Genomic DNA, 17,011 nt, shown 5'->3' on the forward strand with positions numbered 1-17,011 from the left:
AATCAGGCACATGGGAGTTAATTTAATTTGCTGGGTATTATTATCCTACCTTTTTCCCACAGTGGGAGATACAGAAAACATGACCTGTTGGGGGTACTTGAGGAGTAGAGTTAAGAAACAATGCATTAGACAAATAGGACATTTACATGATCTTGTTATTTACAGGGCAGAACATTTTTACATACAATACAGGACCGACCTGCAGGTATGTTTCACAATTCATTTTTTTCCATGCTTAAACTGTGTGTGAGTGAATGGGTAAACCAAACATGCACTGGGTTGAACACTGAATATCGACAGGCATTAGGTCAACATATGAAAAAGGTCGACATGGCTAAGATCAACAGGGTCAAAAGGTTGGCACAACCATTAGGTGGACATTGGGAAGGTCAAAAGTCAACAAGTTTTTCACTTCTTTTGGCCGGCATGTCGACACAGTTGAAATAAACACCGAAAAAGTGCACCGCGAATATCGTAGGGCTTGAAATACCACCTGACACACATGTCGGCTCAATTAAAAAAAAAAAAACATGTTGACTGTCGACCTTCCCACTGTCAACCTTATGCACGTTAACATTTTGACCCTGTCAACCTTTGCCATGTGTCGACCTTCAACCTAATGCTTGTGTCTACTTGAGGCCTGTCGACCTTCAGTGGTCACCCCAATGCCTGTTGACCTTAATACTGTCGACGTAACAACTGTATACCCTTAAACCAGTGGTTCCCAAACTATGTGCCTGGGGTGCCTTGGGACACTTGCAGGGGTGCCTTGGATTGGTTGGTCCAAAACCTATGCAAATGATTCATGGTCAATTAAATAGCAAAACCAGTGCTTGCTGCAAATCATAAAATATGTACAAACGGAAGCAAATCCTTTCCCTCATCACATAACTAACCCCAAGGATGACATACACTATAAACACAATTTACATTAATATTTTTTTTTTCCTAAATTTCTTTTTTCTTGCCCCGGGGTGCCGTGAAAAAAACTTCTGATACTCAAAAAAGTTTGGAAACCCCTGGATTAAACTAACATTATAATGGAAATATATCAAGCCTTGTAAAGTGATAAAGTGGACAGAGATAAATCAGCTTCAGTCATTTTTCAGGCACAGCATGTAATGCACAAGTTAGGAGCTGATTGGTCAGTACTCTCTATAAGGCATGATACATCTTCCCTTATGTCATACAAGCAGACTCTTTGTGAGGAAGCATGCTGATTGGCTGTCCATAACATGTGACTCTGTGTTGTGTTGCTGAAACGAAACTCAATTCTGTAGAAGAGGAAGCGATCAGCCCTGAGGTCTCAGTGGTGTTGTTATGTTACCACATTGTGCCAGACACAGGAAGATCCGTCTATTGTGATCACCCTGCGATTAAAGCATGTGACATACCCGTAAGTAAAGGGACACCTTATTTTATCATCTTTATATGTACGGTTTGTAGTTATGGAGTTATCATAAATGTAAAAGCTATATATATATGACACAACAATCAAGTCTTCTCTCAAAGCTGTTGCTTCTTGCGTACCCTTTTCCAATATTATTTTCCATATGGTTCAATAATAAGAATAATAATACGTTATCTTTATTAGTATCATTATTATAAATTGTATTATTTAGTATCATTATTATAATTTGAAATTAACCTTGAAGTATGTTTTTTATTGTTTTGTTTTGTTCCTTATGTTGAGGTGCTTTGACTTGTACAGTAACTATATTTATTGCCAATTCACTATTTTGGGATAACCACTATCTCCCTTTATTCCTATTCTTCGTTATGTTCTCACTTATGACTTTACCTTTATTTATGCGATTATGCCTTCAGTGTTTGGTTGTCAAGATAACTGAAACCTAACAATGGGCTTGGTTCAGAGGTGCTGAATCATCGGAAGCAGTGAATGTCATGTACAGTAAAGGGCCATACACATTGGGCGATTTTTCCCAGCGTTTATGGACAGCGATGATCATTGTCATTGCTGGGGGGGGGAAGCCGCTCAGTCCATACACACTGAGCCGCTTTCCTCCTGCCCGGCACTGTCAGCGGGGGGTGGACGGCTTTGCATAGCGCAATGCTATGGAATATGAAATGTCTTCATATACTTGAATATTACAGAAACTTTATTTAGCTAAATCTCGTCATTAGAAAGTAATATATGAAGGGCCCAATTCAGACCTTCTCACTGGTCTGCGAGTGTTCGGAGCCCAGCGAGCAGGTAAACGCCGCCTCACCCCTCATCATCAAATAGATTTCCCCCTGTTAGCAATTACAGGCTAGACTTATTCGGCACTGCGATGGCCGCGGTGAGAAATAGGCCTCTGATCACAACAGTGGCCCTCTCAACGGCCGGGGAATGCCTGCATTTCTGGGGCACTCTCCGAAAACGCTGATTTACCGTCCTCCAACAGCCGCAGGGTGTCAATCACCCTGCAAGCAGCCAGCAAAGGCTAGCCTTCGCTGGCTGTAATCGTACGGATAACAAGTGAATGCGTACAGCGTACCATACGCATGCGCGGTCTTCCGATAATCGCTCGTACTCCATATTCACACCAGAGCATGCACGTCTGAATAGGGCCCCAAATCTGAAAGCTTTATAATGGCATGGAATGTTTCTTCTCAGCAATCTGATCCTGTACCCACTAGCTTATGGGCACTTAACCCTCTCATTAATACACCTGAATAATGCCATTAAAATGCCTTTTCTTCATTCTGGCATGTTGAAAGATGATTATACTGTAGAGCGGTGGTTCCCAAACAGTGTGCCATGGCTCCCAGGGGTGCCGTGGAGCACTTGCAGGGGTGGCCGGGGTTTGTGGTGAATGTAATAATGAAAATTAGTACTTGTGACTTCCAAATATAAAATATGTGGATAATTATAAGTGAATCATGTTCCTCATTACATAACTGGACCTAAGGATAACATGTAAGCCCGATTTATTTCATTACATTTTTTTTTTCCTGAAATTCCCGGTACCAACCGTTTTCCTAGGGGTGCCGTGCATAAAATTCTTATACTCAAGTGTGCCGTGAATCAAAAAAGTTTGGGAAACACTGCTGTAGAGAAAAACTAAACCGCTTTTACACAGAGTACTTGTAGCATATGCTTACTGTGTGCTGACGGTTCCGATCTATAGGAAATGTGCACAGCCTGCTGTTAGCAAGGTGACATCACTGCTCCAGGCATTGCATTTTCTGCATTCTGCTGCCTGGCTACCACGCACTGCGCAGATAGACTCTGATGCTGCGTCTCTATTGTGCTGCTCCGTTGGACCTGTATCGTTAGTGAGTAGTACTATGTCACTGCAGATAGTTTAGGGTGGTTCTTTAGGTCTTTGCGGCCAGAATCCAGATGGAGCACATTGTATGTTTATGGCCAGCACCTGGGGAATAGATAGTGGTGACTGCTGCTGCTGGGTGGTGTCCCAGTATCCTCTCCTGGGGGCCAGATGCACTAAGCTTCAAGAGTGATAAAATGGAGAGTGATAAACAACCAACCAATCAGCTCCTGCCTGACATTTTTCAAACACAGCCTGTGAAATGGCAGGTAGGAGCTGATTGGCTGGCAGTTTATTACTACAATTTATCACTTTTGAAGCGTGGTGCATCTGGCCCCCAGGCTGTAGCTGTCACTGGCAACACGTGCATGTAATCCCCTGTGGCAAAGAGTATATTTCCCCCCTGGCAACGAGCATGTGCTGTGTCTGTGTCTCTTCTCAACTCTCCTCAACTGTGTCTCTCCTTCCTTCAGTTATACCATTAATTACACCACCCCACCCCACCCCACCGAAAGGTTCTGCCGTCCTGCTGCTTATTTGGCTATTATAAGGTCAATTTACTAAGATTGGAGATGGGATGTTGCCTATACCAATCCGATGCTACTTCTTATTTATGTAGCACCTTTTAGAAGTTACTGTAGTAGATAGAATCTGATTGGCTGCTATGGGCAGCAGCGCATCTTCAGTAGAACTCCCATCTTAGTAAATTTACCCCCAGGACTGCTGATGCAGCAAAGCTTATAAACAATTAGAATTTTGACGAGCTTTTACCGAGTAATAATATTAATCATTTCGCTGCTCTGTTTGATATTGTTATGTACTTTAAAAGTGCTTGCCCGTCTGCTTATTCTGTGGTTTGTAAATACTCTATCTGAAAGGGCTAGAACAGAGGTTCCCAAACTTGGTCCTCAAGGACCCAGAACAGTTCACTTTTCCAGGTCACCCGCCAGGTGCACAGGTGACATTTTAAAGATCCAAAGGTAGAGCTATTTATTTCACTCGTGAGTAGACCTGTAAAATGTGGTTAGGGGTCTTTGAGAGCCGAGTTTGGGAACCATCGGTCTAGACCTTTATAGAACCATAACTTGACAATAAATCACAATGGAGGAAATTTACTAACGCAAATAGGCCTAAAGTAGGCATATCCGTATAAGCAAAATACGCCTATTTTAGGCATATTCGTATTTTCATCATTTTCTATGCTGAAAATACAAATAATCCTATTTGTATTCATGGCACATTTGTATTGGTATTTACAATGTCTTTGTCTTTGGCATTTCTTCAGCTGTAACATGGACGAGATTCTAAAGGTTGAGATTTTGATCGTTGTGTTGGAGAATAAAGGAAGTGTACCTATTGGAGACTTTGCTGGACTCTTCCATCAGGTTCATGGATATCAGTTCAAGTTGTCAAAGTATGGCTACAGCTCACTACGAAGTGTATTGGAAGACATGAAAGACTTAGTTGAGCTATACACGATAAATGGGCAACAGTTCATAAGAAACCGGTCACCTGAAGACTACCATGTCGTGTTCTTCAACACAAATCATCTATCTCAAGCAAGTCTTAATACTTCACAGTTTTGTAATGTACCTTCTCCAACCTCTGGACCTTCATCAGGTAATCATCAATAGACCCCACTCAAAAATGTGTTCCCCCAGTCCACAAGATGTAGATGTATGTAATTTTTAATAGTTATTATTTATGTTTAGAGACACCTTGTTCTGTCCATCATCTTCATTAAAGTCTTTAACAATATAATGTAGTTTTAGTTCATCATACTGAAAATTACTGTAACTTCCACTATCTTGCTTTTGTCTTTTTTAGGACTTGAGAGAACAAGTTGTGATACAAAGCCTTGCTCTTCCCAAGAGGACCATACAAAGGTGACCACTTTACTTTCATTTCTTCTTTATGGTAACACAGGTTGAGTATATATTATATCCAAAATATTCCAAAAATTGTTGGTTTTCAGAAGATTTCCGGATTTTTTTTTCCCCGCAGCTTTTTTATACTCCCCTCGTTCCCTGGTGTCCCGGCGGCCATCAGAATCATCTTTAGCATCATCCCCGTTCCAAGGATTCCCGGTCCCAAGGACATCATGATTTCCCCAGAGCACCCGCACACCTGTGAAATGCATCCTTGGGACCGGGGATGCCACTGAAGATGGATCCGATGGATGCCGGGGGACCGCCAGGGGACCAGGTAAGTATGTAAAATAAATTCCGAAATCCGGAATAATCCCTTATCCAAAATGTTCATGGTCCTGAGCACTTCGGATAAGGGATACTTATCCTGTATATAGTAGGCATACTCCTGGTCTAGTACACAGCAGAACAAATAAGACACAGGATTTTGAAGCCCTCCTTCTGTCATCTTGCTCTGTATAGCCAATAGCCAAAACATTGAGGCATTAGTCTTTTTGGGTGTCAAAATTGAGAAGAGCGAGAAGACACGGACAATAGAAGGAGACTTTCAGACTTGTGTCCTCGTTTCTTACCTGCTGCACCAGTTAGATGAGTGGATCACTGGTCTGAGCTAATCTTATCACTTGCCACCAAATGGGATAAAACCAAAGAATAGGATAGGCAGGCCCAATTTCATCTGGTTCTACCTAATGTTACTAGGTGGTTACTTCAAAGCCGTTATTAGGGACTGGGGAATAAAAAAAGCTTACCTGGACAAACCATGTTGCAATCCAAGGGATGCAAATACATACGTTCAGCTTTTTGCATGCTGGGTACATGGATTATGGTCGAAAGTCATTAGTTTGACACCACTAGGTCGACCTAAGGCAAGGTCGACACGGGGCAAGGTCAACAGATCATATGGTCGACACAAGCATTAGGTCGGCGTGGTCTAGGTCGACAGCCAAAAGGTTGACATAGGGTTTTTCACAGTTTTTTGAGCTGACGTCCCGAAAGGCGGTATTTCATGCCCTACCATCCACTAGGGCTTGGTGGGAGAAGAAAATAGTGTGCCAAGCACAGCGAGCCATGCAGGAGGAGGCGGTGCAGTTAATCATGTGTCCATGTCAACTGTGTCGACATTTGGTTAAAAAAAACCCTGAAAAACCCCATGTCGACCTTTTGACGGTTGACCTAGACCATTTCGACCTTATGACCTGTCGACATTATCCCATGTCAACCTAGACCCATATCGACCTTGCAGTATGTGGCGCTAATTGTGTCGACCTAATGACTGTCGACCATCTTTAGGTTGACCATATGATCCATACCCGGGTACATATTGGCTGCTGTAGTATGTAGCTCACAAGCGTTAGACAACTTTATTTTTACACTGCTAGTTAGATTTCAGTGCGGACAGTTAGCACTTATACACATACATCTAATCAGGTATGGGATATATGTGCTGGATGGTTCCTGTGAAACAAGCCAATGGGAGTCCAGGGGCGGGCTTAGGAGTATGTGAAGCATGGTCAGCACTGTAGCACTCACTGTATAAGTCTGCTTCACCTGCAGTGCAGCGTGGTTTTTGCAAGGTGCAAGTTACATTGTTTTTCTTTTATAATGTGTGTTTCCGATTTTGACTATCATTCAAAATCGAAAGTGGGGCTTGCCCGCTGCAGGTGGGTCTGAATCAGCCTCAAGGTTATGCTGGAGAATGTCAAGTGAAAAAAACAGCTTGTCACATCATATATGTATTACATCATAGCGTTGTGGTGTTTAACTATCCATATGGTTTCCCTCTCTTTCAGGTCAGCAGTGCAGACTGTCCACCAAACAAAATACCTGAAGGATGCAGTAAATCAAAATGCCCCGTATCTGCAAAAAGCTCTGATCCTGCAAGCTGCCATGGAAACAACCCTCAATCTGTAAACAGATTATCCAATCATGAGCAGATTAAAAAGAAAAGTACTAAAAAAGGCCCAATATCTGAAACAAGCTGCAAACCTGCACCAATGGGATCTGAGCACCTAACAGGACCTAAACCTGCAAAAGGCGTTTGTTTGTCTTCGAGTTCTGGGCCTCCAAACTGCTCTCCACCAGTAACGAAACCTAAATCTTCATGGACTACTGTAGCTTCAGACAAAGCAAAGGCAAAACATCCGGGAACGAGCTCCATTCCTGCTAAACCACCACCTAAATCTGCTGCGAGCGGTTTCACTGATGCTAACATTAAAACTAAAAAGTCTAAAAGTAAATCTAAAACATCAGCTGCTAAAAATAAAAAAAGCACTACGGCAAATCCTAAATTAGAAACCAAACTCAACCCAAAGCCAGTTGCCAATTCAACTGTCACAAGAACTGCGCCAGGCAATGTGTACCCTACGAAAACTGTGCCAAATCAGAAAAAGCCTTTACTGCCCACTCATCAGATCACCATACAAACCACCTATGGTGGGATAAACCAAAATCCGAAGACGCAACAAGGAATATGCCCAAATCTGACCTATGCGGGAGCCTGCAAAGCGAATAGGAATCAGTTTAATCAAAACGGACAACAGCTTGTTCTAAACAATGCAACCTTTAATACACAGCCCACTCATGTAATACAGTCTAGAGCACAGCCTAGACCACAGCCCGTTGTTATGGCAAACTCCATTGTCAGAGAAAATGTTGCAGCTCTGCTGAAGCGACATGGGCGCGCGATGTCCATCTTCCAGTTACAGAAGATCTACCTTTTTAAATTCCGACAACCTCTTGCTGGCAAAGGGTTGCCTTCAATAAAACAACTCCTGCTGGGAATGAAGGATGTGGTACAACTGGAAGGTGTAGGAGTCCAAATGCATGTGTTTCCAGTACATGCAGAGGGTATACCATTATCCGCATCAGACCAACACCACAGTACGTACATACCACGTACACTGTTACTACATGTGTCAAGAATGCATTTGAGATGCAAAGATGTTGAGGTTATGTTAAGGTTGTTGTTATGTGCTAGAATATTGTGATGTGATTTTTTTTTTGTTATAGAAATAATTTAGAACACTGACTTATTTTGCAACACTCTGAAGGAAGCTGCCCAGTGGTAAAAGATGCAAAACGTCCTCCTTCCTTCACTGCCTCAATCCATCCAGACATGTAGAAGGCCAGAGCGGCAGCTGCTGCACTTAGCCCTAAGCCGCACTGTAGACTCCCCTTCCCAGCAGCATCTCTTTCCCACTAATGTAGACACTGACACATTGCTGCTGCGGAGGGAGGGGGGGGAGACAGACAGGGATACAGAAGTATGCGGGTGCCCCTAATTTGTGGAGGCCTGAGACGGCCACCCCTATCGCCTCTCCCTTAATCCGGCCCTGTCTCACACTGCGTGGTGTATTGAGGCTAGATGTTTGAAGACACATTTGTACCTGTCCTCTAGCACTGGCCCACTTATATCATTGCAACAGCGGTGGTACATCGGGGCAAGGAGAGAGAGGATACTGCTGCTCCCTCCCTGCAGCCCAGCACACACCAACATATACTGGGTGGGGAGGGAGGCTGCTTTCACCAAGCAGCAATCCAATCTCTACTCTTACCTCAGGGTATGTACCACTGCTTGTCATTAGGTAAGTGGTATGCTGGGTAGGTTCGAGGGTGAGGGGCGACATACAGTACAGCGATTTGGAGGCCTCAAAATTTTATTAATTTTGCCTCCCAGCCAAAAAGATTGGGGCTCCCTTGGCCACTACCTTAGATCCAGCCATGGATTGAGTATTCATTATATACTTCCAATGAATTGCCTTGGAATCATTGCTTTATATCAGTGGGTTTCCATCTCCGTCCTTAAGTATCCCAACAGATGGTGTTTTGTGGATTTGTTTACTCTTGCACAGGTGAGGTAATCTATATTGCTGGGTCAGTAGTATCATACAACATGGATCCATATGGTACTTGGGGATTGGAGTTGAAAACCACTGTGTTATACGAGACAGGAGTTGAAAACCACTGTGTTATACGAGACAGCACGTTTCCAATTTAAGTAAAAGAATAATGTATTATTTGTACTGCCCCATTACCCACACAACTTTATTCAAGATAAAAATGAATAATTTTATGCAAAAGTGGAAGAGGCCAAATGTGACCCTTACCCACTTCTGTGGTATGCATGGAAAGTTTCCGGGCTCAACTGAGCTGCCTCAGCGGGCTCTCCCGGAAAATTTCTGGGCATACCACAATACAGTAGGTGCGTGCCAGTGGTGCCTCTAGCTGTGCACCACTGGTGCACCACCTCAAGTGGCACCCCCTGTCATGGCCACATGCTCACCACCAGCAAATCCCGACTCCATCACTACCCACGCTGGTGATCGTACGCTGGGGCTCCGCTGCCATGCACAGAAGTGAGCATGCGCCAATGGCAGGCAGGCTTGGGGATTTTCGGGGTTGCTCGGGAGTTCAGGCGCCTGAGCCGCCCCAAACATCCCGAGCGTGCCTGGTCACTGCTGTGAATGGCAGCGGGGAAAGCGGCAGGGATCCCCGGAGATCTGGAGTGGGGAATCGGGACTGGGCAGTGAACACCATGGGGGGGGGGGGGGGGGGGGGCGCGACAGGGGTGGGGCTGTCCCTAAGTTCTGAAGTGCTAAGCAATTCACATGCTTACAAAGGGTGGGATTTCACTCTGGCGTGGTGGCCTATACCTGATAGCAGGGCTTCGATAATTAGCAGCTGTGCGATCAGGCCTGAATCAGGCCCAGAGATCACAAATTTTGCAACTGATGGCATAAGGTTCCCAGGCTATCATGATGTGAAATTTGGTTGTGTATGTCTGTGTGGCAAAATAAGAAATGTGAACAAAAATAATGCGCTGTACTGTTATGTACATGTAGTAATATTTGGTTTGTTTTTCAGAAGATTCTGTGTATGCTAAAGAACACAAGACAATCGGCGTAGTGTTGGCTTCTCCACATGTTGCAAGTCCTGTGAATAAAAAGGACCTTACCCAGAAGAACCAGGTGGTATTGTTGTCTACATCTTCACACTGTCAAATGAAGCTCACAGGGGGACAGGTTACAAACTACGCAGGGCAGACAGGACACAAGCAGCAGATCCTACAGGACAAACAGACTCCAGCGAATGGCAAAATCAATTTCCCACTGACAGGCTTTCCTAATGTGACCAGCATACCATCTACAGTGCAACATAAAGGCATCGAAATGGTTGAACCACGAGGGCTGGATAAAACAGAATGGCCTGCCCTTAATTCAACACTTCATGCTATGAAAGCTATCAAGCAAACTGATATCACCTTTGTTCTACCACGTAAAACTAAACGCAAAGCCCAAATTGTCTCTAATCCCAAGCAAAGCCTGCTTTCCAAGGATCAATCAGGCAATGCAAATGTTGTTGAAATACCAAAAGCAAAGATTCCACCAACTGAAAATGTGTCGCATTCCAGATTGAAGGAGACCAAGGACCTCACAAGACCTCCATCCTCACAAACACACCAGCACATGAAGCACGGTCTAGCTGAAAGTCCATGTTCACAAACAGAGCAGGATATGCCTACAACAGTTACCAAATCTGGACATGAACAAAATGCACCTCAGCCTTCAGATCTAGCTCAGTTCATTCTACATTCATCTGGCTTTTCAGTTGTACCAGGAAAGAATGTCCCTGACGTCAAAGAAACCACTGAAATTACAATGATCAATCCCACTGCAGAATACTCCAGTTCTAAAGATTCATCACAGATAGCATCCAGTATTGATAACACAATGCTTGTTGGGTCAGCACTTTCTCCAATTCAAATGGTATCTGACTCCCAATCAAATACGTTGCAGCAAGCAATGAGCCTTCCAAAACCACATCAAATATCTGTTTCAAATGCAGACAAGATAACTCAAAATCCAGAAGCCTTACTGCCACAGACAGACCAGACTGTTCACGATGCACATTGTGTTGCAATGTCTGATCAATCAGAATCCCCGCTTACAGAATCATACTACAAGTTAGATTACTCCCAGGGTAGAAGTAGACATGAGCAAGTGGAAGGTTTATTTTTACAACCACGGAAAAACCTGACCAATACCGAGAATAAAAATGTGTTGAGACTTTCTGCGTCACCAGATCCACAGACCCAACCGAAAGGGACCGATTCGCAGTTTGAAAATGCACTTGTACAAACAGATTCTTCATCATTACACCCACAAGATAAGGTGCATTACCTAGAGACAATGGGTGTCCTTGATCAACCAGGATCTCCATCTTCTAGTATAGAGCACAAACTACATACTGAACAAGCCATCAATGTATCTGGACAAATAGTTTCACCCCAATCGCAACAAAAAGATGATCTGACAGCAAATGAGTCCAAACAAGCAGAAGAGGTGATCTCACAAAATATACTAAATTGTTTGCCAATGGAAAGTGTCATGGGTCAAAGTGAGACTTCATCTTTAAATTCCAGAGAAGAAATTCCCTCTGCCCACACCATGGATGTTTTTCAGCAAACTGTGGCTGAAGCTTCACAGTCAGAACAGAAAGTGGTTAACTCTCAGATTACAGATGAGCGCAGACAAATAGAATCCGTAGAATTACAAACGCACCATCAAGTGCAAACTAAAAATATCAGTGGGCACATCGGAACTCAGTCTTCACATAAAACAAAGACCACCGATGTAACCTCTCAGGCTACTCCTACACACGAGAATACACCTAAATCCAAGACTGAAGGTTCTCTTGTGCAAAAGATATCTTTGGCATTACAGTCAGATCAAATTGTGCTGGATATCCCAAATAAAAACATAACTGGTGAAACAGCGTCACAATCTCAAGAGAAAAAATCCCTATCGGCACAGATAAATGAAATTCAACATTTCTACGACACCGAACAAGCCAAGTTAATGTCCACACAAATACACCAGAACTTACCTCAATCCTCTTTCAGCACAAAGTCTGAGCAAAATGGATCTCCTCTCACCACACAACCATTTCATAACTGGTCTGTTCCTACACATTGTGGTGATCTTTTGTCTCCACCTATACAGACTGTTCTGCAAATCAGTTCTGGAAACGGTTCAGAACAGAAGGAAGGTGGAACATGGCAAACAAACAAGGATCAATACTGTTGTATTTTATGATCTGTCGTCTACACTTTTTGTGGAAAAAATAATCCATATATGGACCTGAACAAATGAATCTAGACTTGACCATCTATAACACGGTGTTTTCTAAATGTCACAAGGTTCCACATACAGTAAATAGGAGTAAAATATAATTTATAAGGACATATTAATTTAACAGTAGTAGAGGTGGCACAGGAAGTGCCATCTTTACTTTCTCAGAGATATGACATACTGTAGGAGCTGTAAATATGTGCTTTTTTTTAAAATAAACAGCATTGAGCCATATAATGCTGTAATGTAAAACCGTTGAGTACCACAGACCACTACATCAATAAAAGCACATTTTTTATCCAAGTTTGTGACTTTTTGCCCTAAAATTAACAAAGGTACAGTAATAATTAAGTCAGCAAGAGTTTACTTTATACAAACATTAAACTCCCAACAGTTGATGGAATATCCATTTTTTTAAGGAGCTTTGGTTCAAAACTGCAATTTATGTTGGGATGGAGGTGACATTGGACACTGACCGGAATGTGGCCTTATATTCAGGAGACACCTTAACTGTGGGAATTGTTTGGTTGCTGAAGGTGAGATGTACTAAGCCTTGAAAGCGATACAATGGAGAGTGATAAACCTACACTAATCTGTTTCTAACTGTCATTTTTCAAACCCAGTCTATAATGTATAATAGGAGCGGATTGGCTGGTGCATTATCATCACTGTCCATTTTATTATGTTTCATGCTTACTTCATCAGGCCCTCGGGGGTAGATGTATGAAGCAGCGAAAAGGAAGGAGAAGTGATAAAGGGGGACATTTACCAAAATGGATTCGTAGAAAAAAGGTGTATTCGTAGGGAGAAATACACCTTTTTTTTACGAATTTGTATTTTCGGGATTTACAATCCCAAAAATACAACAATTCGTACTCCTAAAGATGGAACATTCGTATTTGTATTTACAAATACGAATGTCTACACCATCGATAGGATACGACAGAAATCACCATTCAAAAGAATGGTGGTTTCTGATTTACTAAGCAGCCGTATGGATAATACGGCTGCTAAGTGGTGTGAAACACCCACGCAAATACGACAGGAAAATAGAACACCATTTTCCTGTCGTATTTGCTTTAAGCCTGCACGGATCAGTCAGATCCGTGCAGGCTTCAGTGTAAAAAAATAGAAAAAAAATTAAATATAAAAAAAAAACGGCGTGGGGTCCCCCCCACAGCCGTAACCAGCACCAGGCTGACGGAGCCTGGAGCCGGTAATTAAAAATCAGGGAACCCGACAAATAGGGGTTCCCCGATTTTTAACAACCAGCCCCAGGCTCCTGCTCTGGGGCTGGTTCCCAAAATACGGGGGACAAAATGAGTAGGGGTCCCCCGTATTTTAAGAACCAGCCCCAGGCAAAACCAGCCAGCAGGGTAATGCCACAGCCGGGGGGAGACTTTTTATGCAAGTCCCCCCGGCCAAAGCATTAACCCTACCGACCAGTCAGCCTGGCCAGGGGCCCTGGGGGAGTGGGGACCCCCCCCAATAAAGGGGTCCCCCCCCTCCAGGACTTACCTGACCAGGCTGAAGCCTGGTGCTGTCCTCGATGCCCCTGGGCGGTGGGCATCGAGCTGATTATCGTGTAAAAAAAAAAGATGAACCTATTGTTTTTTACTGTGGCACTACAAGTGCCAGCAAGCCTCCCCAGCAAGCTGGGACTTGGAGAACCACAAGTCCCAGCCTGCTGGGCATTAAAGGGCCCGCTGGCACTTGTAGTTCCACAGTTAAAAAAATAGTGCACAAAACACACTGACACACTTTTAAAATAAAATTGTATTACATACAAAGCCCACACATACTAATACTTACCTATCTTCTTTCCGTAGGTATCCCTGGTCCTGTGTCGTCGTCTTCTGGTCCTGTGTCGTCTTCTTCCTCCATGTCGACCGTCGCTGTCGCCGTCCGGATCCGACGAAATCCATTTGGGAAGCTGTGGAAGGAAACCATACTCACCTGTCCCAGCGCGACGTAGTCCAGGTGAGGGTCTTGGCAAAAAAACAAACCGACAGCCCGAAACCAAGCGGACACGGAGACGCACGGTGTTTGTGTACATCGTGCGGCTCCGCCTCCCGAATGCCGCTATTGGCCGCCTAGCGGCCAATCATGAGCCGCTAGGCCGCAAGGCGGCCAATAGCGGCATTCGGGAGGCGGAGCCGCACGATGTAAACAAACACCGTGCGTCTCCGTGTCCGCTTGGTTTCGGGCTGTCGGTTTGTTTTTTTGCCAAGACCCTTACCTGGACTACGTCGCGCTGGGACAGGTGAGTATGGTTTCCTTCCACATCTTCCCAAATGGATTTCGTCGGATCCGGACGGCGACAGCGACGGTCGACATGGAGGAAGAAGACGACACAGGACCAGAAGACGACGACACAGGACCAGGGATACCTACGGAAAGAAGATAGGTAAGTATTAGTATGTGTGGGCTTTGTATGTAATAAAATTTTATTTTAAAAGTGTGTCAGTGTGTTTTGTGCACTATTTTTTTAACTGTGGAACTACAAGTGTCAGCGGGCCCTTTAATGCCCAGCAGGCTGGGACTTGTGGTTCTCCAAGTCCCAGCTTGCTGGGGAGGCTTGCTGGCACTTGTAGTGCCACAGTAAAAAACAATAGGTTCATCTTTTTTTTTACACGATAATCAGCTCGATGCCCACCGCCCAGGGGCATCGAGGACAGCACCAGGCTTCAGCCTGGTCAGGTAAGTCCTATTGGGGGGGTCCCCACTCCCCCAGGGCCCCTGGCCAGGCTGACTGGTCGGTAGGGTTAATGCTTTGGCCGGGGGGACTTGCATAAAAAGTCTCCCCCCGGCTGTGGCATTACCCTGCTGGCTGGTTTTGCCTGGGGCTGGTTCTTAAAATACGGGGGACCCCTACTCATTTTGTCCCCCGTATTTTGGGAACCAGCCCCAGAGCTGGAGCCTGGGGCTGGTTGTTAAAAATCGGGGAACCCCTATTTGTCGGGTTCCCTGATTTTTAATTACCGGCCCCAGCTCCTTCAGCCTGGTGCTGGTTACAGCTGTGGGGGGGACCCCATGCCGTTTTTTTTTTTTTATTTATGCATGCAGCCAAATTCAGCTGATAGTAATTTAGCTGATGCTAATTTACCAGCCGTATTTGATGCATGCATTCATACCCATTCAATCTTTGTACATGTCCCCCTGTATGTCATCCTTAGGGTCAGTTATGTAGTGAGGGAAAGGATTTGCTTCCGTTTGTACATATTTTATGATTTGCAGCAAGCACTGGTTTTGCTATTTAATTTATCATAAATCATTTACATAGGTTTGGACCAACCAATCTAAGCCACCCCTTTAAGTGTCCTGAGGCACCCTAGGAACATAGGGCCTTATTCTAGTTCACTCTTTCTGACAAAATCCTTCTTAGATGGACAAAACCATGCTGCACTGCAGGGGGGCAGATGTAACGTGCAGAGAGAATTAGATTTGGGTGAGTTATTTTGTTTCTGTGCAGCGTAAATACTGGCTGCTTTATTTTTACACTGCAATATAAATCTCACTTTGACGTAAAACCCCACCCAAATCTAATTATCTCTGCACAAGTAAAATCTGCCCCACCTGCAGTGCACATGGGGGGTTATTCTGGTTGAGTCGGATGGCTCCATATGCGGACGGATGGCCGATGGTTGGTGTTTGCGCATGTGCAGAGGTGTATCTGCGCATGTGCGAACGCAAGTCCGAATACGGCGTGAATTCTGTACAGAAAACGATCGGTCAGAGCAATCCGAACAGGGGTGGAGAGGGGCATGAAGGGCTGTATGGTAATGCGGCCATGACGCACGTGTGGAAGGCAGACATATGACATAGCCGGATGTCAGCTGCCCGCCCATATCCCTGCTTTTGCACAGAGAAATGCCAGAGTGGTCTGGAGCACTTGGTGCTGCCTGACCACTCGGTCCAGCATTCAATGGTCGGCGACCATCAGAGGATGGGGGAGGTTCCCAGAGATGGAGGAGGTGTTCACATGAAACATCCACTCACGGTCCGTTTGCTCGGTGTCTTACCGCATTCGGACGGCGTGAGCGATCCATATGGAAGGCGGGGCTAAGAACACTCGGTTCCTGTCTGAAAATACACATCCGACCGCACCAACCAGAATAAGGCCCAATGGTTTTGTCCATCTAAGAAGGATTTTGTCAGAAAGAGTGAACTGGAATAAGGCCCATAGTTTGGGAACCACTGGTTTAAGGGTATACATTCGTTAAGTCGACAGTATTAAGGTCAACAGGCATTGGATTGACCACTGAAGGTGGTATAGTAAATGCCGAAAATACAAATAAAATAGGTGTATTTTCTAATACGAATACACCTATTTTACACGTATTTCCCTTAGTAAATTTCCCCCTCAGTATAAACGCGATTTACTTTCATTTTTTTTTTTCCTGAATTTCTTTTTCTTGTCCCGGGGTGCCGTGAAAAAAATTCTGACACTCTAGGGTGCCATGATTCAAAAAAGTTTGGAAACCCCTGGATTAAACTAACATTATAATGGCAATATATCAACATACCTCCCAACTGTCACGATTACAGCGGGACAGTCCCGATTTTCGGGTCCTGTCCAGCTGTCCCACCCGCGGCAGGCATTGTCCCGCTGCGGGGGGTGGCAGTTGGGAGACCCTCCAATCTAATAGAATAGACGCTGTGCGCATGCGCACAGCGT

General features: G+C 44.4%; 1 protein-coding gene across 3 annotated transcripts; it reads left to right on the plus strand.

Moving 5' to 3' along the window:
- The first annotated feature begins 1,252 nt into the window (after window positions 1-1,252).
- LOC146042530 (uncharacterized) lies at window positions 1,253-12,636 on the plus strand. Of its 3 annotated transcripts, XM_083162581.1 has the most exons (6): window positions 1,253-1,396; window positions 4,561-4,895; window positions 5,103-5,161; window positions 6,994-8,083; window positions 10,067-10,642; window positions 10,766-12,636. In XM_083162581.1, exons 2-6 carry the CDS (start codon window positions 4,568-4,570, stop codon window positions 12,295-12,297), a joined length of 3,585 nt encoding a protein of 1,194 aa, XP_083018707.1. In that variant the 5' UTR covers window positions 1,253-1,396; window positions 4,561-4,567; the 3' UTR covers window positions 12,298-12,636. The 3 variants fall into 3 exon arrangements, with proteins under 3 accessions (XP_083018707.1, XP_083018705.1, XP_083018706.1); XM_083162579.1 differs by having other exon boundaries at window positions 10,067-12,636; XM_083162580.1 differs by having other exon boundaries at window positions 10,070-12,636.
- The last annotated feature ends 4,375 nt before the right edge of the window (window positions 12,637-17,011 follow it).

The sequence above is a fragment of the Crinia signifera genome, chromosome 19 (assembly GCF_055691185.1).
Source record: "Crinia signifera chromosome 19, ASM5569118v1, whole genome shotgun sequence".
Lineage (NCBI taxonomy): Eukaryota > Metazoa > Chordata > Amphibia > Anura > Myobatrachidae > Crinia > Crinia signifera.